General features: G+C 44.9%; 2 protein-coding genes across 3 annotated transcripts in view; one reads left to right on the top strand and one right to left on the bottom strand.

Moving 5' to 3' along the window:
• The window catches only part of LOC112988508 (TGF-beta receptor type-2-like), a 31,600-nt gene extending 17,580 nt beyond the window's left edge, over positions 1-14,020 (top strand). Inside the window, exons 3-7 of the mRNA XM_026109068.2 lie at positions 1,250-1,452; positions 4,762-5,576; positions 6,302-6,443; positions 9,344-9,471; positions 13,503-14,020. Of these exons, the coding sequence (XP_025964853.1) occupies positions 1,250-1,452; positions 4,762-5,576; positions 6,302-6,443; positions 9,344-9,471; positions 13,503-13,715 (1,501 nt within the window). The 3' untranslated portion in view covers positions 13,716-14,020. The remainder of the gene's footprint in view (positions 1-1,249; positions 1,453-4,761; positions 5,577-6,301; positions 6,444-9,343; positions 9,472-13,502) is intronic.
• A 3,426-nt stretch (positions 14,021-17,446) lies between these two features.
• The window catches only part of OSBPL11 (oxysterol binding protein like 11), a 51,831-nt gene continuing 47,318 nt past the window's right edge, over positions 17,447-21,959 (bottom strand). For both annotated transcript variants that reach the window (XM_026109067.2, XM_064514664.1), the window contains exons 11-13: positions 21,397-21,579; positions 20,547-20,700; positions 17,447-19,118 (exon numbers count right to left, since the gene is read on the bottom strand). In XM_026109067.2, the coding sequence (XP_025964852.1) occupies positions 19,041-19,118; positions 20,547-20,700; positions 21,397-21,579 (415 nt within the window). In that variant the 3' untranslated portion in view covers positions 17,447-19,040. The remainder of the gene's footprint in view (positions 19,119-20,546; positions 20,701-21,396; positions 21,580-21,959) is intronic.

Genomic DNA, 21,959 nt, shown 5'->3' with positions numbered 1-21,959 from the left:
GGACCCACCAGCGTGGCACCACACGAGCTCCCGCATGGCCCATCACTGGAGAGCTGCTGGTGGACACAGCCCCATGGCTTCCTCCTCTGGCAAAACACAGCAACATGTCATGGCCACCCCCTCCCTGCGTCCCCGCTCCTCCATTCAGCTCCCGTCCCAGCCCACCGCGAGGTTTCTGGTTCATGCGCCTTGGTATCTACCTTTAGCTCCACCGAGACCTCATCATGCAAAACGAGGCAGGTTTCATGCAGCAGCTGCTCAGTAACTGAAGCCATTGGGTAAACACAGACACAGCCCGCGGTTCCTACACCTTCAGAAGTCATATAAACTCCATGGCACAATTTTGCAACTCTAAAGGTCAAGACATTTCTAGAAATAGTCCCAACTAGCTACACAAGCGCTCTGCTCCCTCAGGTTACGGAGGCAGGCACAAGTGGTCATCCAAGGACAGGATGCGAAACCTAGCAATTAACCCGGGAGCTTGGCCACAGGGCTGTGAGAGCCCAGAAAACCACAGCACGCTCATCGGCTCCACCTCAACAACGCCAGCCCGGAGGAGCAGAATGACAGCACGTGGCCAAGCCATCTTCTGCAAGCAGACATTTCTATCAGCACGTCCACTGGCTCTCTCACAAACAGATGATAGGTTTTGGGCAGCAGAGATCTCAGCAGCTGCTGAGGCAGAGATGCTACTGCTGAAGACTTGCGTCGCAGTAGAGATATTGCACTAGGCAGAAAGAGGCAATCCTTGCTTTGGAGGCTTCACTTAGGACCGCAGGTGGATAACGGTGCATCGGGAATGGCAACAATACTATGGGAGCAACTTCCTGTATGTCTAACCTGGCCTCATGGCTGGTGTTGATAAAAGAGTGATTTTGCTCCAAATCCCACGCAGGGCACGCAGCCCTAGCGTTGGCATTACGTGATCCAACAGGCGATTATCAACCTGTGAAATATCTTCTGGAAACAATTGGATTCTTTTGCTCGGATCCTACTATTGATGTGTGCTAGAAATGTCACCATTTGGAAGCAATAAACAGATTTAACAACGTCCCTTCTAAGCACATATAATTAGAATTTTATACCAGGGCCACTGCAAACAAGTCATTCACTACACGGCTTAAAAACTAACGATTGGCACAGGTTTAAGATGACATCCAGGTGACATTGGGATGACAGGCCCAGGGCTGCTGGCTTTCTGAATGCTGATGCTAGCCTAATGCTTTCCTGATTCTTTTGGCATTTACAGGAGACAAGACAACGAGAGCATCAGGATCAGCACGCTCTGCCACAACCCCCACCACCCGATAGAAAACCTCATGGTCCCAAACTACAACACCTCACGCTGCATCATGACCCATCAGCCCAGCGAGGACGGGATCATCTACATCTGTGGCTGCGTGGATGAGCAGGAATGCAATGACAAACTTATCTTCGAAAACCACACCAATGGTGAGTGTTTTTATTAACGTTATTTAAAGCAGGGAGAAGTGTCCGGCGCTAATGATAAATAACTCTTGTACTGGGAGCTGCAGGACTTGCACTTCCAAGAGACGGAGTGGCAGATGTCATGCCAGAACTGTTTCAACAACTTCTTTGACCTTCTGTATAAACACTAGCTAAATTTTTTACCTGATTACCACTGCACTGAGCCTGGTATCATCTGTAGCTAAAACACCCCCGCCAGAAATGCCTTCAGTCTTGGTCTGAAAACATCAGGAGATGGAAAATCCACCATATCTTTCAGTTGGCCATGCCCTTCGGCACGAGGCGAATTGAAACCCAAAAGCTGATGTAACCCCAGAGTGAGTCAATGCTCTGAAAGCTTTAAATAAACCACGCTGGGGCAAATCCTGCACCCTCACGGGAACCGCCGGTGTCCGGGCACAGCTGCAGGGCGCAGAGGTGGTGGTCCTGGGGGTGCCGGGCACCGTGGCGGCCTCTCTCCGCTGGCGCTTCTCAGCGCCTTTCTGCAGCGACATTTTTCTTTGGCGGGGAAGACCAAAGCCCCACCGGCGCCGTAGACCCAAGTAAACGCGAGCAGAGCTTGGCACGCGTGTAGACACTTCTGCAGATGGCCAGGGATCCAACAAGAGCTGTAAATCCACATTAGGGAAAACTAAGAGGCAGTTGATTTCTGCACCTCAGGAGGGTCGTATGCTTTGGAAAAGCTTCTAGTTCAATCCTGAACCTTTGGGGTCTTATTTAAACCTCTGTAACTCAGAGGGGACCAGGCTTATCCAAGCACCAGCCAAGCGGGCCTTGCAGAATCTGACCCATAAGAAAAGCAAAACAAAATCCCTCTGATTTTCCATAATTACAGAGCAACAAAATGCTGAAAACAAGGCTAAGTATAACCTGCAAGTTGGCAGCATAACTTCTCCCACAACAGGGGGGGAGGAGGGGGAAAATGGCATAAAATGCAAATTCACAGAACAAACAAGCCACTTTTAATAAAGGTAAATGATGCTAAGTTTGGCAGCTCTGTGCTGCTTCCAGAGCCAAACATAACAGGTACACGCACTTCTAGGGAGAGATAGTCAAATCCCAAAGCCGATACTGGGATATATAATTTCACACAAAAATGACAACTGGCTCATTGGCAATGCCGCCCCCACCAAATGCTTTCACAAACAGGCTCCTCTTGCCAACCAGCACATGAAATGCCACAAATCAGACTAAGGGTTTTACAGGCCTGAAGCAACATCACTGCCGCTTTGACTCACTGGCTAAACCAGCGCCTCGCTGCACGAACAAAGCCGAAAACTTTGCAAGACCCACACTTAATGCCTCTCCAAACAAACTATTTATATCCTTTTCTACTCTTTAAGGGATCTTTTGCATTTTACTTGAAATGTTAACTTATGGTAACCTTCGACGTTAAAGACCAACTCCAAGCAAAGAAATAACTAACACAGATAAGCTCCGATGGATGAGGTAGGCAGAATTTTTCCATTAATTTAGGCGCCTTAAGGCCAGTTTTTAAATTGCACTTGCTCTGAATGAGCTACACAAATGCACCAAGGGACTCTCTTTAGAGCTCGCAAGTGATGCTACTAAATGCGCAGAAGCATCCCTTGCTCCCTGACGCAGCCTGGAAGCAGAGGGGATGTGCGCGGATGCATGCAGAAGATGCCGGTTACCATGAACGACACGGAGTCTTCTCCAGGCCAAGCCAGCTTGGCCTTGGAGGTCTACCTGACCACTGGCCGGGAAGGAAGGACCCATGCAGCAGCGCTTGACGATATTTGGAGCTAGAGGGCTGCAGTTATTTTCAGAGAAAACAGCAGCCCAATTCGTTTTCCAGGGGAGAGATCTAAGCCCTTCTGCAACCCCACCATATCAAAGGTTTTGCATCGGGAAGGCGCATCCTCACCAAGGAATTTGCTGAAGTTGTGTTAACTTACTGTTTGCAGGACTGGTGCACGTAAATCCCTTAAAAAAAAAAAAAAAAAAGTCTCTTTCTCTCTTTGAGTTTCAGAGATGTGATCCTAAGCATCGGGTAAATCCATTAAAGCAGTAGGTGATATCCAGGCCTAATGCTTTCCAAAATAAACATATTCCTGAGTTAGTTATTGATTTATATCAGTTTAGGTTGATCTTGTGGTTTGAACTTGATGCCTATTTTAGAAACGCTTTCACAGCCTTGCAGAAATTAGCTGCAGCAGATTTTTTGAAATTTGCCAAGTAAAATAGCTAAATGCTCTGTTTTTCCAGAACCTGAATTATGATCTGCACACACTGAGGTCAAACAGCAAGAGTTTTGCTTATGGAATGATTCTTATCCCTCTTCCCCTGGGTTATTATACTTGGCAGAAAAACCTCTGAGTAAGATTTTACTTGAATATCTCTACTGAAGTCAGCATGTTTATTCCAGGAATTGCAAACATCAAAGGATCAGACAATTATATGTTGTGCGAGGGTTGTTGGTTTTTTTTCCCCCTCCAATGATCTGAAGGCTGATAGGGGCTTAAAAGAAATAAAACAAAAGCAACCATTCCTGGGCAATAGATGGGTGCCAGTGTTGTAGCACAGCGCAAAACTACATATAAATGCTGGCAAATGACTGAAGCTATACTCCTTCACACCAGTGACTGTGCAAGGCATCCCCCTTTCTCTGGCATGTGCATTCAGACACCTCCGTGCTCAGTAGCTCCTTGGATGGGCCCTCGGAGGAGGCGCGCACAAGAGAAGGCGCTAGTCGCCGGCCACGTGCACGAGACCTCCCTAGTCCTCCACGCTGCCATGACCCACCGTCTCTTCCAGCCCCTCAGCTGTCCCTTCTCGCTCTCCGTGTTTAGGAGAGCGACAAAGCCCCAGCCCCAAGCAATCTCAGATCGCTGATATATTCAAAACGGACTTTCTAGCTTTGCTTTACCTTCATAGCTGTTATTTCCGCTCCAGCTTACCCCACATGAGTACAAACAGCGCTTGCTGGCGGTATAAAGCCTTTGAACGGCAGCTGAGCAGTTTTGGCTGCAACTGGCAGGGTCTCACACACCGTCCAGCCCAATTAATATGGGACAACGTCTTGAATCCTCTCTTGATAAATGGACCTAAAATGAACAGCCCTCTAAATAATTGCACACATCTGAGTTCTTACCCTTTGCTCAGATGGGATTTGTGTGCAGCGTGCATTACGTCCCTGCAAATGGCTGTACTTTATTAACTGCTTCACATATTTTCCTCCTACGCGTGATCAAAACAAGATGTTGCAGATCCTTTGCAGCGGCACATTCATATTTGCTTCCCTTCCCGCAGGATACTCCATGCTGCAGAGCAAAGAGGTCATCCCAGTGGCTGCCATCAGCCTCCTGCCACCGCTGCTCGTGGCCGTGATGATCACGGTGATATTTTACCTCTGCCGCACGCAGAAGCAGAGGAAGAGAGCCAAGGCGTGGAGCCAGAAGCACGCACAGCACCCGACTTTGCCTGACCGAGGGAAGGCCGCCGAGCGCGATGAGAAATTGTCGGTGATGACAGATGACAATCAGGCCAGCATGAGCTCCACCTGCGCCAACAGCATCAACCACAACACTGAGCTGCTCCCCATCGAACTGGATGAAATGGTGGGGAAAGGCCAGTTTGCCGAGGTCTGGAGGGCCAAGTTAAACCACACCAGCTCAGGGCAATACGAGACGGTGGCTGTGAAGATCTTCCCCTGCGAGGAATATTCCTCCTGGAAAAATGAGAGCCAGATCTTCACAGACGCCAGCCTCAAGCACGACAGCGTCCTGCAGTTCCTCACAGCCGAGGACAGGGGATCAGGGCCCCGGAAGGAGTACTGGCTCATCACTGCCTACCACAGCCGGGGCAACCTCAAGGACTACCTGTCCAGGCACATCCTGAGCTGGATGGACTTACAAAAAATGGCAGGGTCACTTGTCAACGGGGTGGCTCACCTCCACAGCGACTACACCGCCTGCGGCAGGCCAAAAATCCCCATCGCCCACCGGGATATCAAGAGCACCAACATCCTGGTTAAGAACGAGCAGGAGTGCGTGCTCTGCGATTTCGGCATTGCGATACGCCTCGACCCTTCCCTGACGGTTGACGACTTTGCAAATAGCGGGCAGGCAAGTATGACCCAATCTGCATCCCTTCGTCACAGGCTACAAATCCGTCATGTGCCATAGGCAGCACTTCACTAACACCATATGCACCTTGCGCTGTGAAACACAGGGCATCAGGTGGAAGCCGCAACCCTTCAGAGCCGGGGGTCACTCTATGAAGCAGGGGGGTTCGTTGCATGACTCTACCACTGTGCTAAGCCAGCTTGCAAAGCTGAAACCTAATAAGTGAGACTGGCCCATTTGGTAAATGCTAACCCTTGAGGGGCAGTTAAGCAGCAACAGCAAGCATGGTATTTCCTTCAAAGTGACACACGGATACCTTGTGTAGTCCTTGAGCAGCATCCTGCTGAGTCTTCCAGCCCATGGCATACCTGAGGTGACCGAAAGGACATAGATTTGCTTGGCTTAGCTCTCTAAAAGAGATGGGACAGGAGCAGCACATGGCTTTCAGAGCCATGGCCCACATATAGGCGCAGCAGGCAGTGCGGCAGGGAATGGCTCAGGACAAGAGAGTCAAGCAGTTGGTGAAGACCATGTGAGGTCTCACCTTTAGAGCCCAGCAGGGAGCATTCATCTAACCCCAGGTGATAGTCCCACAGCCAGAACACACTGATGCAGATAGAGCAGTGTTTCTCACATCTGATCACCTGCAGCAACTTGCAAAAGTCCTTGCCCATGTAGTCCCACATTCTGGTGTTTCTGCTAACGTCTCTCCTCTTTGCGGGCAGGTGGGCACCGCCCGGTACATGGCTCCGGAGGTTCTGGAGTCCAGAGTGAATCTGGAAGATCTGGAGTCTTTCAAGCAAATGGATGTCTACTCCATGGCCCTGGTTTTATGGGAAATGGCCTCCAGATGTGAAGTGGTAGGAGGTAGGAACATTGCACCATACTTCTTTCGTGCATTCTTGCTCCCTTCGTTTGTGTACAGGGAACCAACTTCGTGATCCTGTGTGGTTCACGCTCTCTTCCCCTGAAGCAGCGATGACTCCGCTCTGCCTCACTGTTGGGATGCTGGGTCTCACCTTGCACAGCACTTGATTTCAGATGACTTATCTCTAGAGGGCTGCTAAGGGTGGGTGGCAGATTCCCCCGAGGGCCACCACCCACCCAGCTACTGGCCTCGTGTCACAGCATGAGAGGAACTGGCACCATGGTCGAGGAGTGGGGAAGGGGACCCCACTGCTTTTGGCTGCAGCTGGAGAAATGCCACTGAAGGAGGCTTCCTGCTCCAGGAAGCCCCACTCAAAGGCATCAGCTCTTTCTGCACCTTGTGGAAAGGCCTCTCTCCTGTCACAGGAGCAGATAGTCCCCCACATTTCTCACCACAATGACAAGACCCAGAGGAACCTCACATTCTGGGACTGCAGAAATTAGAGAGGCCCTCCAGGCCTGGGTCTTCTGCAGACCTGTGAGACAGCCTGGTTGGGATAGTTCAGAGAGGTCTCTTTGGCTCTCTGTTGTGGGATGAGGGGGGGTTGTTGTCCCAGGGCTCAGTATTTCCTGGTAACAAAACATTACAAAGCAGAGTATGGGAACAAGAGGGAAAAACATGCAACTGAAAACAGCTCACAGGCAAAATCACAACTTTTCTGAAGCCTGCAGGGATTTTCCCCGTTGAGCTCTGCGAAGCCAGGATTTTATCCCGTATTTCCAGGCAGATCTACATCCAATTCAGCAAACACAGATCCAGAACTCCGTTCCAAAAGTGACATGATTTAGACCAGAAAGTCCACTGGGAGGCCCAGGACCCTAGTCCTCAACAGCGAGGATAGCCAGGGAAGTTCCCCGCTCTTCAAAGTTTCAGACATAGGGTCTCTCCAAGGGGGGCACACATACTAATACCTGACGCAAAGCCTCCCCCAGGTGTGCAGGGGCTTTGTTCGTTTGTTTTAACTAACGAAACATAGAAAGGCACCAGTCACTCGGCCTTGCACGCGCAATTGCAATCTGGCACCCGCAGCACTAAAACGATCCAAATTCTAACACTGGTTGTACAGTAATTGAGGTTGGAAGGGACCTCAGGGGGGTCATCTTGTCCGGCCCCCGCTCAAAGCGGGGCCAACCTTGACGTTAGATCCGAGTAACTGCTGATGATGCAAACAAAAGCAAACAGGAAGAGCCAAAGTTGGCTCCTTCCTTCCTACCTCCCTCCTTTCTTCAGCCACAAAGACTTCTTTAAGACAATGCCAGAGTTTACGTTGCAACAGGGACAGGCAAACTCCAGCCTCCAGCAATGCCACACTCCCTGTCACTTCCCATAGTCACATCCTGGCCTCAGAATTTGTGTGTAACAAAACATTAACCACCTTGGTGTTATCCCCTGCCTGTGATTCCGCCTGCTCCTCCCTCTTCTCTTTTTAACGCTCTGGTTGTTTTTTTTGCCTTTTTTTTTTTTTTTCCTTTTTTCTTCCCCCCATCTACTTCTTATGCCTACGGAGTTGCAAGAAACTCTGATCCTTGGTGAGAAAGCTGCCCCAAATGTTTTCCCCGCCCAAGAGCCTTACCAAGCTCAGACAATCCCAAATACCCTTTGCAATGGCTCCAGAACCCTCATGTCCCGGTGCTGACCCTCTCCTGGTGTGTCTATGGTGTTTCACCCACCCACGACCTCTCCAGACAGATGCCACAGGACTTATGTTGCAGCCCAAGCTCAGGTACCAGGAAGCAATCTGGTTGCGATAGCACAGGCCTCCACGTGGGCTATTGAGCTCTTCCTTCCGGCAGGACAAAAACTCTCCCAGGTCCCCAGGTTGCTCAGCAGTGACAAGAGGGAGCTATTTCTGCGGTTCTGGAGACTCCATTACAGACACGCTCTGCCTCTTGCAACTTCACGTGCGGAAACACACGCACAAGCTCTCAGGCCTGGAGATCACACTCTCAATGCATTTACCAAACTTGCTGCTGTGCGTGGGCAGAGAGACTGGGAGCCAGAAGCAGAAATCCCTCCCCGTGCAAAAGTCCTGACATGTTTAAATGGCTTCAGAAAATGCTTGTTCACTGTCCTGTCCCTTCTTTTCCTTAACTATTCCTCCACCAGTACTTGGAGCTCTGCAATAAGACACTACCAGTCTTCTCATTTAGGACCTGAGTATTTTACTTGGGGGGTCAGGAACACCTCTGATACAGACTTCGACTGCTGTCCCCCTTAAGGTCCACAATACAGCCACATCTGCACACAAACCCTCAAATCAAGCCAGTGACCCACTAGCAATTGAGCATCTCAGCCTGGCTCACAATATACCACCTCCAACTATGACCAGAATTATATTTATCATGGTACTTGGGGTGGGGAACAATGCAACTGGCAGAAATCGCAGTGGCCTCTCACTCCTGCAACGTGAAATTTCTTGTTGGCATCCCACAGCCTGGGGATGCTCTTCTGTAAGAGTCATTTCTCATCTAAACCAACTCCTGCCCACACCAGGAATCTGGATGTTGGTACTATAATTGCATCTCCCATCTTTCACTTGCATACCACATTTTACCTACTAGAAATATGTTTCTTCTAAAGACTGAGTCCAAGTAGTGCCTTTTGAGTACAGGGAAGTGGAAAGATGGTCCATTAGTCCCATCTCTGAAAACAACTTTTACATGAAAACCCACTATCACCCAGCACTATATTTCTGTGTTCAAATTCTAAATGGTTTCCAAATAAGTTTATTTTTGTAGACTGATGAATACAAATTTATTCCTATCCAATGGACCATACCAAACCAGAGCAGTGAATGCATGAAAAAACATCCTGTAATGCTCCTGTTGCTTCCTTGCAGAAGTAAAGAATTATGAGCTACCTTTTGGGTCAAAAGTCCAGGAGCAGCCCTGCGTAGATACCATGAGAGACATTGTGCTGCATGGCAGAGGGCGCCCCGAGATCCCTAGCAACTGGCTGGTGCATCAGGTAAGCTAGGAATAAGTAGCTGGCTAAGAAAAGCACAACCCACGTTGTCCAACTTCACTGACCCAACTTGAAAGTTGCATTTTCAATATAAACACAGTTCAAAACATGAGTCACAAAAACTGATGAAAGCTGTAATCGACACAAAAACAGGCAGAGCTCCTGGGTCCTACTTCCAGTTCATCTTGGCTGGCTGAGCTCAGATAACCCCACTAGACCTACTTCCCCAGTCTATAAAAGCCACCAGCCAGGGGTACAGCAAAATTTATTGATGAATAAAGTACCATGAACAGAAAGCATTACGAGTAGCAAGTGATGGTATTCATTTATTTTGTGGATGCTATAACACAGCCATTTAGAGCACTTCAGCATAGGCTATTCTCATCAAATAGTAAGTCAAGTCTGATTCCAATTCTGCCATAACCATCGTACCAGAAACCACTGGGCTCGGAAAATACGCAGTCCCTGCTGGACTTCACGCATCGTCTGTGGCCGCTCCCCACACAGCCATCTCACAAACGAGACGGGGGAGGAAGGTGCATTCAAGTCTTCTGTGCACTTGGTTGTGGAGGTTTCAAGGTTAGAGGTAAGCTTTAATCTGTGAGGATACGGACCCAGCATGTGGGAGGAGGGACTTCCATGTCCGCGAGGAAAGGCAAAAAGACAAGCCCCCCTCTCCTTCTCTCTCTCTCAAGTAAAACAACTGCAAAACATGTGTGATGCAGAGAGAAGGAAAACTGCAATGCTCAAGTCTTTCAGAAAAGTCTTTACCATCCTCCAGCTCAGAGGGTCTGAAAGCACAATGTTTCAGCACAGAAAGCATAACTCATCACTCTAGAACAGAAATACTTCAGTAATAATGAAATATACTTTGTTAAAACCATCCACAAATGCACCCAGTCCAACCAGTTCCAGAAGCACTTCTCACCAGGGGCTACTCCCTGCACCCGACACAGTCGTCTCTTCCCCCAGCTCCAGTACTTTCTTCCACGTATTGAGCACACAAGGGGTAACGCACACAACGTGTGATTTTTCAAAATCTTGCCTGACTTTGGCATTTCTTAAATTCCATGTGTCTCACGGAAAACACCATCCATTCAGCAGCAGTTCAGATCATCCAAAAAACAACCTAAAATATTGGGTCTGCTAGGTCACAGAGCCTTACAGGGTTTATTGCTTGGTCATTGCAGACCATTTCACAGTATCTGCTCATAAAAAACATTGCTATTACTTCCGCTCTGAGTGGATGTCATTTATAGCCAGAGTTTAAGAGCAAGCACATAACTTCACGATCTCAGAAGGCCATACGTTCCCTACAACATCGCCTCCTAAAGCTGTGTTTGTCCAAAGACTCACGGTACCTGAGCGACTGAGGCTGCAAACAGCATCAAATGAATCTCTGGTTTCTCCTAGACCATCAGTGACTTTGTCAATCAGCGAGTCCATTTCTGAAATTCACCCAGACTTTTTCCTTTATGGGGGTGAAGTAAAATACTGGAACTTAAATCAGAGCTGCTACATATTTGAAGCCTTTGTTAATTCATTTCAGACATTCACCTCCCAGGTTCACTGATAAACTTAGAAACCACAGGAAAAATATACAGAAGCTTGGGTTGTCAAAAATCACACTCCGATAGAGTCCAACTGCACTGACGGTTACTGTACTGAAGAAGGGCTGCCTGCAATTACCGCCGAGAAATAATGTTGCTGTAGTTGGGTTGGTCTAACATGTAAACAAAGCAAGGTTTATAAGGTAGTAACTTTTATTAGACCACCTAATATTCACTGGGGAAGAGAAACAGAAAAGCCATCTTGTGTTCCTGAAAGTTTTCCTCTAGCTAATATTAGCTGATCTAATAAACATCTCCTTACAAGCCTGGCTTTACGCTATTTTGCTGGCATTTTACGAGTCTCCCTAGCATGCAGCATAGGGCAGCACCATCTGCTGGAAAGTAACAGAAATCCACCTTTTGGTGCCACATGTCTCTGGTCTCAACGGCTTCTTTTGGGAGAAAGCATTGGGCAACACCAAGAAAAGGAGACAAACTGTTCATCTGAATGAGGAGCACCCATAGATATTCCCACCGACAGAAATAAGTTTGACGCCGAGCTCAAAATGCTGCTTCCATGTCCCAACCAGGGGGTTCCCTCTCGTCAAACAAGGACCTAAACTCTCGGCAATGGTTTAAGATTTTCCAAAGGCAGCTAAGACCATAGGTTCACATGTACGCATGTCCCCGAGGAAGCTGACTCAAGCAGGGCCCTTACCCAGCGTGCTGCCCATCAGCAGTCCCAGGGCAACTGCTCGCAAGGCTGCACAGCTAAAGTTCATCCCCAAAGTCCCCCAGATAAACGTAAAAATATGCTAAACCCTCGTTTCTTCCTTACATCTCCCTCCATCATTTAAAAGTGTGGTTATTTAGGCCAGGTAAATCCCCTGATCTGGTTCATGAAGAAGCTGAACAGACTGTTGTACTGGCACAAGCGAAGGGCTGGTACAGGATGGGAAAGAACAGTGGGAGCTTCAGTCTACACTGCTGCCAAAAAATATACCTGTAAAACTATGGCCAGACACAGCGCCCAGCTCCCTTTGGAAATCTAGGATATCAAGTATAAAACCCAAAGTCCATTTTGTGAGTGTAAGAAAATAAGATGCTCCAGTTGTACCATTCAAAAGAGCATCATATTTATTTACAAGGCAAACTGTAAATAAATGTCATGATTTCAGGGCAAAATAAGCACATAAAATCTAATGACTATACAATGTGACAGTGCAGTATTCTATTTGAGAAAAGGCTTCAGCTAAGCTAGCTCATTTTTTACACATTAATTATCCTCAAATCCTTTCCACTAGGCTAATAAATGAAGTAAGAAGTACTGAAATGTACCATCTGTCAGTTTTACCACACAATCCTATTCTCTCTAATCTGTGGCCATTACAGCAGATTTACTATAATAAACCTTAGTGCAGAAGTGCAGAACAGGGAGTTTTGAGGAAGGTACAAAAGGACTGACACCGACGGTACATCTCCATAGGACTTGCATTTTTCTTTTGCATGGGTACCTGCAAGGTTTTGGGTCTCTCTTACTCGCAAGTTAAGAAAATACACAAAACCACTGAAAAACACGATGCTTTATTTAGAATAATGATTTGCCCAGTGTGTTGCGACCTTTTGTTGACAATGATGTAAAAGAAATTAGCAGATGATAGGAATTACATAGCTAAAGAAAGCACAAGAAGCTATGTTGAACCTATCTGAGTTACTAGCTTAGAAGGGGAAAAAAATACCATCTGAATACTGTCATTTTATTTCTAAGCCTGAAATACTGGGACCCTTTTCAGAGCACTACGCAACTGAAAACAAATCTGTTGCTGGGAATTGCAGCCATCGCAATTGAGAGGAATTTAATGTGCTCTGAAGCACACTGAAACGTACCTAATCCCACAGACACCATTTTGTGGTGAGAAGACTGTTCTGCTGCGCACTGCAAGGGATATTTGGCATTGCTCATCCTTTCAGAAAGCTGCTAAAACAACAAGTCATATTGAATAAACTTAATTTTGATAAACTCGCCTTTTACGCTCCCTGCCCATCCTGGCGTAGCAGCCAAGACGCGGGATGGAAACCAAGAAACCTGGGCTCAGCACCTGTCTCCCCCTCCCGATTTTAGGATGCTCCATCTGAACAGAGAATGCTGCGAGCAGGAGACGGAGGGTCAAATTCCCTCAGGATCCTTTACAGTCCCGCAGTGATTGCAAACCATCTTTCAGGGAAGGTTTCCTGGTACTGTGGGAAACGCTTGGGAGCGGATCCCACATCAACCGAGGCCGCTGCCATAACGGGAGCGGTGGTAGTAACGGTGCAAACTCTGGTGTTTGCCACAACTCACCAGTGTGGTTTCCTCCTGGGCTCAGCTTGGCCAAAAACTGTTTCTGCAGGAAACTGCCAAAAGCAGCGATTGCTTTAGACCAGCTTCCGCCCATCTCCCTTTCCTCCTGCTTTCCGGTCTAACTGCAGCCCTTCCCATTTCAGGGAATGCGTTTCCTGTGCGACACCATCACGGAGTGCTGGGACCACGACCCCGAGGCTCGCCTCACAGCCCACTGCGTGGCCGAGCGCTTCAACCTCATGGCGCAGATGGACTGCGACGACATCCTCAACAACAACACGGACAACGACGCCAGCAAAACCGCCTGTCCCGGCGGCGAACACCAAGCCACCGACGGGAGCAGAAACGCGCAGTGACGCAGCAGGCAAAAAGCCTCACTGTAAGAAACGAGGGATAAGCGACAAGCGTTCAGCTCGTGGTAAAAAGCCCTCGCTTCATTTTTCAAAGTGGAACTAAGATCTAACACGTAACTTATTTATAAGACCTGTTTCATCCCACAGATACAGTGCAGAAAACTGTGGAATCAATACTTTGGCTAAAAGTGCAACATTGTATATGAACTGATTTTGTACTTACTTTAAATGTATAATGATACAAAGCATTTCTTATTATTTTTAAAATAATAATGTTTAATCTTTTATTAATAAGCACCTGAATTCTATGTCTATCTTTTGAATTCTTTCAGTGTTGACCTCACAAATTTCTCCCCTAACTGCTTATTTGGCAGGAGTCAAGACACTTTTTGAATAGCCTGCACTTAAAGAAAAGCAAAAACAAAAAAAACACTGTTGTAGCAGTAGCAGAAATTAGACAATTACTTGAGATCTTAGACACCATTAGTGGAGCAAACGCTGGCTCCCAAGGAAATGATTCATGCATCAGCCAGTCCCCAATACGCTATAAAGAGGTACCTGATAACCCAATCCGCAAACGCCTGATTTGCTGCAACTCCAACACACCTTTGTTTGACGGTGAATTCCTGGGTGTACTTGATAGTTCAGATGAGCCTGTGAAGTTTCTTCAATAAAAAAGAGAGTCAGCACCACAGGCACTGCTGTTTCACTGTAAAAAGTCTTCATACAGGATATCTAGACAAGGCTTTCTGCCCATCACAGTCGTTTCCAGGCATCTCTAAACCCCAGATTTGTGCCATAATAATACTGTCAACACAAAAATGTTGCCTAATTCTTCTTGCAACTCTTTCACACTCTTCTGCGCTACTCAACTTGAAGAAACATGATCAGACAGAACTGGGACCTTTACTCCCAGTAACCACCAGACCAAGCCAGGCTTCCTCCGTAGTGGAAAGGCAATGAACTGAACAAGAAAGGTAAGTCATACCTCACTCTGAACCCCAGCATTGTGCAAGTCTTAATCCCTCTGCCCTTGGGAGCGAAAGGTAATAAAAACCTTAGCTGCTACTAAGAAGCCCTGCAAGCCCATACATGACACTCACCTACACAGAGGTATCTCGTGGGATAGCACTGCAGAGGCGTGCTCCGGCTGCCAGCATGCAGCTGCATGGATCACCTCTACTGCAAGTGAGAGGAAGGGAAAGGGCACAGCACAACAGCCACGAGGTTTCTACAACCTGGGCTCCCTGATGTGGGACGGGGAAGCAGATCTGCAGGGTTTTCTGTTCTGTTTTTAAAAACGCACAGCTACAAGAGCATCAGCCAAGCCAAAAAGCACTCTCTCTCTCGTTACTGTTTCCGCCTTGTTTAGATTTTCTCCACTGTTCCTAAATTAAAAGCCCAAAGCAAAATTATTTCTGATTCCCTCTCTGGAGAAGGACAGAGGAGAAAGGAGTTAGGCTGCATCGAGTCTAGATCAAGCCTTAATAAAAAGTTACATCAGCTACCACATATAAGTCTCCATCCTGTAACTGGCCATACCTTTCATCCTCACCGATCCCTTCAGCTAGCTGTTATCTTCGTCATCTTATAATTTTCAAGTTAACTCCTTTCTCTTCAAGTTTCTCCTCTCCAGTTCACCATAAACACCACCCTTTCTGCCCACCTGACTTCAATCTCTTTTCTTTCATATATTAACCACTGCTCTAGTGTATGTATGCCCAAGAGTAACAGAGAGCACCAGGCAGCTTTTCTAACATGGAGATGATAAACTATGAGAACGCACAGGATTCCCCAAGGCTGTCAAGCTTTTCCTTTCTTTAATATTTGGTGCAAAATTTCACCACCAAGTTTTGCAGCAAGTTGTTTGGATTCATCGCTGATGAATGTATTTCTGAGGTCAGTGCAAGAGGTTTAAAAAGGCACTCTGGCCTCTTCTTCCACAAGGTGACCAGAACACAGGAGGAACCAGCACGATCCAAGCACAAGTTCAAGCCTGCGTCTCCAGTTCTAAAGTCGGACTCCAAGTTCTCCTAGGTAGACGGAGACTTTGGCCCAGGTTTGACAGTTTATACTGTAAATACGCTGAAGAGCTTCTCAATCTATTCCCTTCCCCATGCCTGAAAAACTGAACTCTCCAATTTACATATTGCATTTTCTCCTGTGAAAACCAAGTCAAAATCAAGCTTTTCAGGATTATATGCTTGAATGAATGCATTAACTGGAAGTGACTTGCCAAGCTCTTACATTTTTCCATGAGCAGCAGGATACCCAGCATCTCTGAAGAGAACTACTTATTTTAAGCTCCAAGATCTGTTTATATCTCAGGGAGCCTAAAATCACTGAGATCAGTAAGAGTTTTGCTCTTAACTTCAATGGAGTTCAATCAAGCCCAAAAAAGGGGAACATAAGCCTAAATCCCACAAATGGTCATGCTCCCTGTTTAAACACACTGCGGTTCTGGAACAGATCTACATAGAAAGCAGCACTAAACCTTTCCCTTCACTCCAGAAGGTATGAGATGGAAACAACAGCAGTTACACAAGAGAATCAAATCTGGTCAGAGTTAAAAATACATTCATTAGTCCGTAGGTTACTTGCAATTCTTAGAAGAGTCACATAAACGTCATACAATTAAAGCTGAATTTCTGCGGTGAGAATTCTTTTTTTAAACTATTTTCAGCTATATCTTCTGTTTCCAGAAGTAAAAAGTAACTAGAAATTTGAATCAATGTTAAATTCGCATCATGAAGCCATTCCAGTTCTTGTGATGATTTGAGCAAAGGAAGATTTTACCCCATTTCCCCCATCCAGTAGCACCCTCATGTTAAAAGGAATTGCCTCATGTATTTTTAAAAGACTACTTCTTCGGTGTTAGTCTATTTTTACCCAACAAAATTAGTAACAGCTTTCTCCGTATGAAACCACAGGCATACCAGATGAGGGTGGAAGAGAAGTAACGTGACTAATAATGTTATATAAGGAACACAAATGGGTTTATGGTCAACATGGGAGCTTTTCAGTCTGTTTTACAGTCATCACCTTGACAAATCCCCAGATCATAATTCTAAGCAGAGCTCAGTGACTGAGTCATAGATCTACAGTTTAGTAAGCACATGCTTATCAGTGGAGCATACTTCAGGGAACAAGTTTTGTTTTCTGCTATGATCACTGCAATATTAAAAGCTGGACCTTGCTCCAGAGCCCTAGCTTTTTATTCAAAGAATATCTGCCACGTGACACACAAAACCACGAAATACATACAATATTCAAAGACAGGTCAAAGTATTTCTTTCCTTCCGCTGCTCCCGGTTTGGTACAGGTACTCATGAACTCCTAGACACAGAAAGCTCACAGCCTGCCACCACGATTCCTACTCCAAATCCTGAATTGGCTACGGAGCATACCCCAGATGTGCTGCACACCCAGACACAAGGAAGAACTAATCCCACAGTTTTTGCTTTTATTCTTGGTTGAACATGAAAATGCCCAATAGATATCCAAAACTAAGATGACAAGAATATCACAAACAAGCCAGGAGGACCTAAAACATGTCTCTGTAGTAGAACATAGTTACTACCGAAGTGCATAGTGCAAAAATATCCTGCTGATGAAGCGTCAATGAAAGCCTAGACAGATCTACAGCATAAGAAAAAAAAAAGAAAAAAAAAAAAAAAAAGCAATCGCCTCTTCTTGATCACCTGGTCTCCAGGAAAGCAAACAGAACAAATGAATCATTTTGTAGTTTTATTATCCCCACCCCCACTTCTCACAAACGGACTATGACTCGCATTGAGATCTCAGTGCATTTCACAGCAAAAATGTACAAGAGAATCAAAATAGTTGTGCATAAATCCAACTTTTTTGCACAATTTACAGTTTGTGTTGAAAGTTAACATGGTTATTTCAACCTTCTGATGCATTCTTACATTTGTATCTCCTCCACAAAAAACATCTTACCAGACCACACAGTTGTGAGTTCTCATGATGATGGACCAGGTGCAGCCATTGCCATGGCTGGAAAGTGGCAGATAATGTTATATACACTGACTGATTGGAAGACTACATCAGAAGAAAAAACAGAGTAAGGCACCACTGTTGGAAAAATTAAGGTAGCTTGTAGTTACAACAATAACGAAAGCCATAAGTACTATTCTTAATTGCCAGCAATTCTTAGACTTCAATAAAATACTTATAAAAAACAAAGGATGTTTGTACCTGAATACAGTTTCCTGATATCTGATTGTGTTTTAAATCAATACCCAGTCTTCAGCATAATCAGCTTTTTTTTTTTTTTTTTTTATGGTAAGATGAAAAAACAAAGCCTACAGTCCATGTATTCACAGGTCACATTTCATTGCTTTGTTCCAAATAACACCACAGGAGAAAAACCAAAACAATCCAAAGGACAGTTTGTAACACTGATACTTCACCTCTGAGATGTTTAGATGGGCAGAGAAATTCAAATACAAAATTGTACGTTTTCTGTTCAGTTTGAAAGCCTTAGTCCTTGGGAAGGGAAGGTGGAGGAGGAAAAAAAAAGGGCCAAACCTCATTACATTATAACATGAGCAAAATCAAAGTCACTCAAAGAGATTTAATAAAATTAGGAGTTGAAAAGTGTTCAAATTACTTTTCCAATTCAAGTCAATTATTTCAAGTATATTAAAACGTTTCAGAGGAAAAATTTCTCCATGGTTACAATACTAATTGCTTTTATAAATCCATAAAAAAGAAAGGTAGTCTCTACATATATTCCATATCCATATTCCTCCGATGCATGCACGCATTCTCTCTGAAGAAAAAAGCTGTCATGATCCAGTTGTTTCATAACACTGATTTCAGGCACATCTTCTGAACACCCCTCCAGTTTTCGCCAAAAAGGTTAATCACTGGGCATAAAAAGCAGCAGTTTTTTGTAGCTGTTGTTTACATGGGTACTAAGCATATTTCAGTTACCAAACAGAGCTTGTCGAAGATTCGGAAAAAAGTTCCCATGTCACTCCCAACTCAAACAGTTCCTCTCTTAGGCAGCTTTTGCAACCAGACCTACTTAGAAGAATGTTACACAATTCAGATAAAATCTCTTGGATCATACAAAAAAAAGTTGGTTGAACGTACCTGGCAAGTTTGTCTCTACATCTTTGTTTTGCTTTGTTTTGTTTTTTTTAATATAACTTTAAAGTGCCCTAGTATATTTATTTCTTTATGCTCACTTAAACTTCCACAATTACATAAAAAAGGGGACACTCAGTGTGATAACTGTGTTTTGAGAGACAGACAGAGAGAGAATATCAGAAACAGAAAACTCATCTCAAAGCAGCTTCTCTAGTTATTGTCCATTTGCTGAGTTTGCACGGCAGAGACAGTTTTCCAAAGGGGTTTATGATAAACCCAGCCATCTCCCTGCAATTCAAGTAGAGAAAATAAAGTTTATTACAATTATTAACTATAAACTATACTTTTTTATAAATATAAGACGTTATCCTGGGAGTATTCTCTGCTCACAACCCCATAGTTGTGGAATCAAGGAGGACATAGTTTATACCTTTAACTCCCACAGGTTAAGATGCAACACAGAAATCGGCACTGCAGGCTTCTTGGACTGCTTCAGACCCTGCCCAGGTTCTTGCCGAGCCACAGCTCTCTGTGGGAACTGACTGCACTTGTAGTTAACCCACATAGAAAGCCACTTCTCTCAACTCCATGATCCGGATTACTTTAAAAAGCCGAAAAAGCCAGCAGAGCGGCAGCTATCAAACTGAGTGTTTATCAGCTCTAATACAGCCCAACTGCTTATCCAGAAGTGTAGTAGTTCTGGATTACATTTAAACATTTTCTGAGTGGATCTGTATCTCAGATTTTGTTTTCAGATTAACAATATAATTTCACCTCATCTAAGTCTAGATATTAACACCACAAATATCTAAATCTGAGCTAATAATACTAACATAGCTTTAGAGAATGACAAAGTTTACTGGAGCTAACACAGGGTCTTGAGCTAAAACAAACAAATACCCTCTTTAACCTATATTTTAAATGCTTGCAAAGATACAGAATGAGGAACAAAGGGGAGTTTCATTACTATGGTTTAACAGATAAAGCTTTCAAAGAACAAGGATCTATATCACTGCAGCATAAATTAGAGGAGGGAGTGCCCCTCTCTTTCATGGGGCTCCGTAAGGCCCTCTACACAAGTAGGCTCTCATCTGGATCACAAGGAAAACCTGTTTTATAGCCTGCATCATACCAGCAGCCTCTAGTCCCGAATAATGTACAGTTTACCTTGTTAAAAGTCTTACCGTATTATTATTACTGTAGTAGAGGTTAAGCCATTGAATGCAAAAGCTTCAACCAAACCATAAGGTACAAGAATGCAGAAAGCTCAAAGCTCAGAGGGAAATCATATTCCTCCTTGCTACCAATAATGGTGTTTTGGCTTTACATGCACATAACAAAAGCACAGTTCAGTCCTGCTATTATTTTCTTCTGGTGTTTACTGTCTCAGTCTACTTGCAGAACACTTGCACGTAAAGCCATTTTCCACACATCACAAATGCTTAGAAAAAGAAAATCGAGTCACAAAACAGGGAAACGTTTTGTTGTTTTACAGGAATTACAAAGCGAGTGCTTGGGAAGTAAAGGGCAAGGTCGCCCCTTTACATATGTGGGAGTTCTTACGACACCTTCCTGCTATGGATCCCATAAGACCTAAGGCCAAATACTCTGTTCTGACAGGACACACACCCATATTTACACCTACTTGCATTGCAGTTCTCCCTCTGCCTTCACCTCCTCTCTTCTCTATCAGCTGTTAACTACTTGGGAACTTACTTCTTTAAGGAAGTATTTGGTACACCAAGGTGTTTCTGTCTCAGCACGAAGCCTCTCTTCATTCCTCTGTCGTTCTTCAAGGGCTCGCTTGTGCTCCGTCGCCTTATCAATGTCTCCATCCCGCAGAGACTCTGTTACATGTTGCCACAGTCTCCTACAAACCAAATTCTTAACTTTAATCTTCAACAGTTTTCCCATCCTGCCAACTTGAACTACAGAGCAGGATCATTGTGTGCAATTCTTTCAAAACAGTAAAAACAGTAAATCCCTCCATCTCTTAATTCTCACATCTCACGTGACAAAAATCACAGAAGACAACAACTGATGGTGCAACACAGGTAGGAGGGCTCATGACTGAGCCTTGCACCTTTGCTAGCAATTAGGAGCAGATTAACATGGTTCTGAGGCTTGGGCTGTGCCAATCAAATGTCCCTTTGTACACACTTTAAAGCTGCCATGGAAGCGTTATTCAAAAAGCAGTTTTTTGTAAGGACCTCCCTTGTCAGGAGATGCTCAGCTGTGTAGCTGAAGGTTAAGACAAAACATATAATGATGCTCTGTTCTAGCGGGAGCTTTACCAGCTCACAAGACAACCCTCTCCATTGACAAAAGACATTGGTGACTAAACACTTGCCTGCATGCGCTTAACTTTCATCACTATTATGCACTTAAAAAAAAAAAAAAAAAAAAAAAAAAAAAAAAGAGAGAGACAGATGATCACAACATTTAAGTACTATCTACGAAGGACAATGCAGTGCGTTTGCAAGTTATTCAAGGTATTCAGACTGCTCATGACAAAAATCTGCATACTTTCAGAAACCAAGCAAACAATGGTAAATACATATTTTACCTAGATTCAAATGGTCCTTGTTTCTCAAGGGGCCGCACTCGTTTTCTTGTCACTGACAGTTTTGTCAAGTCCACGTATTTTGTCTCCCCGTTGTTGTAGGTGAATTCAAGCACGCTGTTCCATTCCCCTTGCACTCGGCATACCACAGTGTTTGTCGCATTCTGCTTTACTTCACCGGTGACTCTAGGAAAATATTTTTTTATTTTTAAAAGACCATGACTGAAGGCACCTTGGGACTATTCACTGCATAGTCATTCAACTGCATTCTGAAAGAGTTTGCAGACTTGTCACGCTGTCTTTAAAAATGTCAGTTACTTGAATTGCATTTGCATGGAGAAGCTGAAAGAAGAAAATGACTTTCTCTCATTGCTCTAATTCTCTTCATATTACCCAGGAAACTCTGTTTTAAACTTCAGCTTAAACTTAAATTTTGCTTTTAACAGAATTGAAAAAGAAGCTAACATAGGACTTATCAGATGTTACTAGCAGTTGACATCTACTTGTAATATCTCATTAGACATGTAAGTCTAGATTAAAAAAAAAAAAAAAAAAAGAATTTTTTT

This window comes from Dromaius novaehollandiae, chromosome 7 (genome assembly GCF_036370855.1).
Source record: "Dromaius novaehollandiae isolate bDroNov1 chromosome 7, bDroNov1.hap1, whole genome shotgun sequence".
Classification (NCBI taxonomy): domain Eukaryota; kingdom Metazoa; phylum Chordata; class Aves; order Casuariiformes; family Dromaiidae; genus Dromaius; species Dromaius novaehollandiae.
Note: the sequence above shows the minus strand (reverse complement) of the source record. Positions and strands in the feature narration are given on the sequence as shown.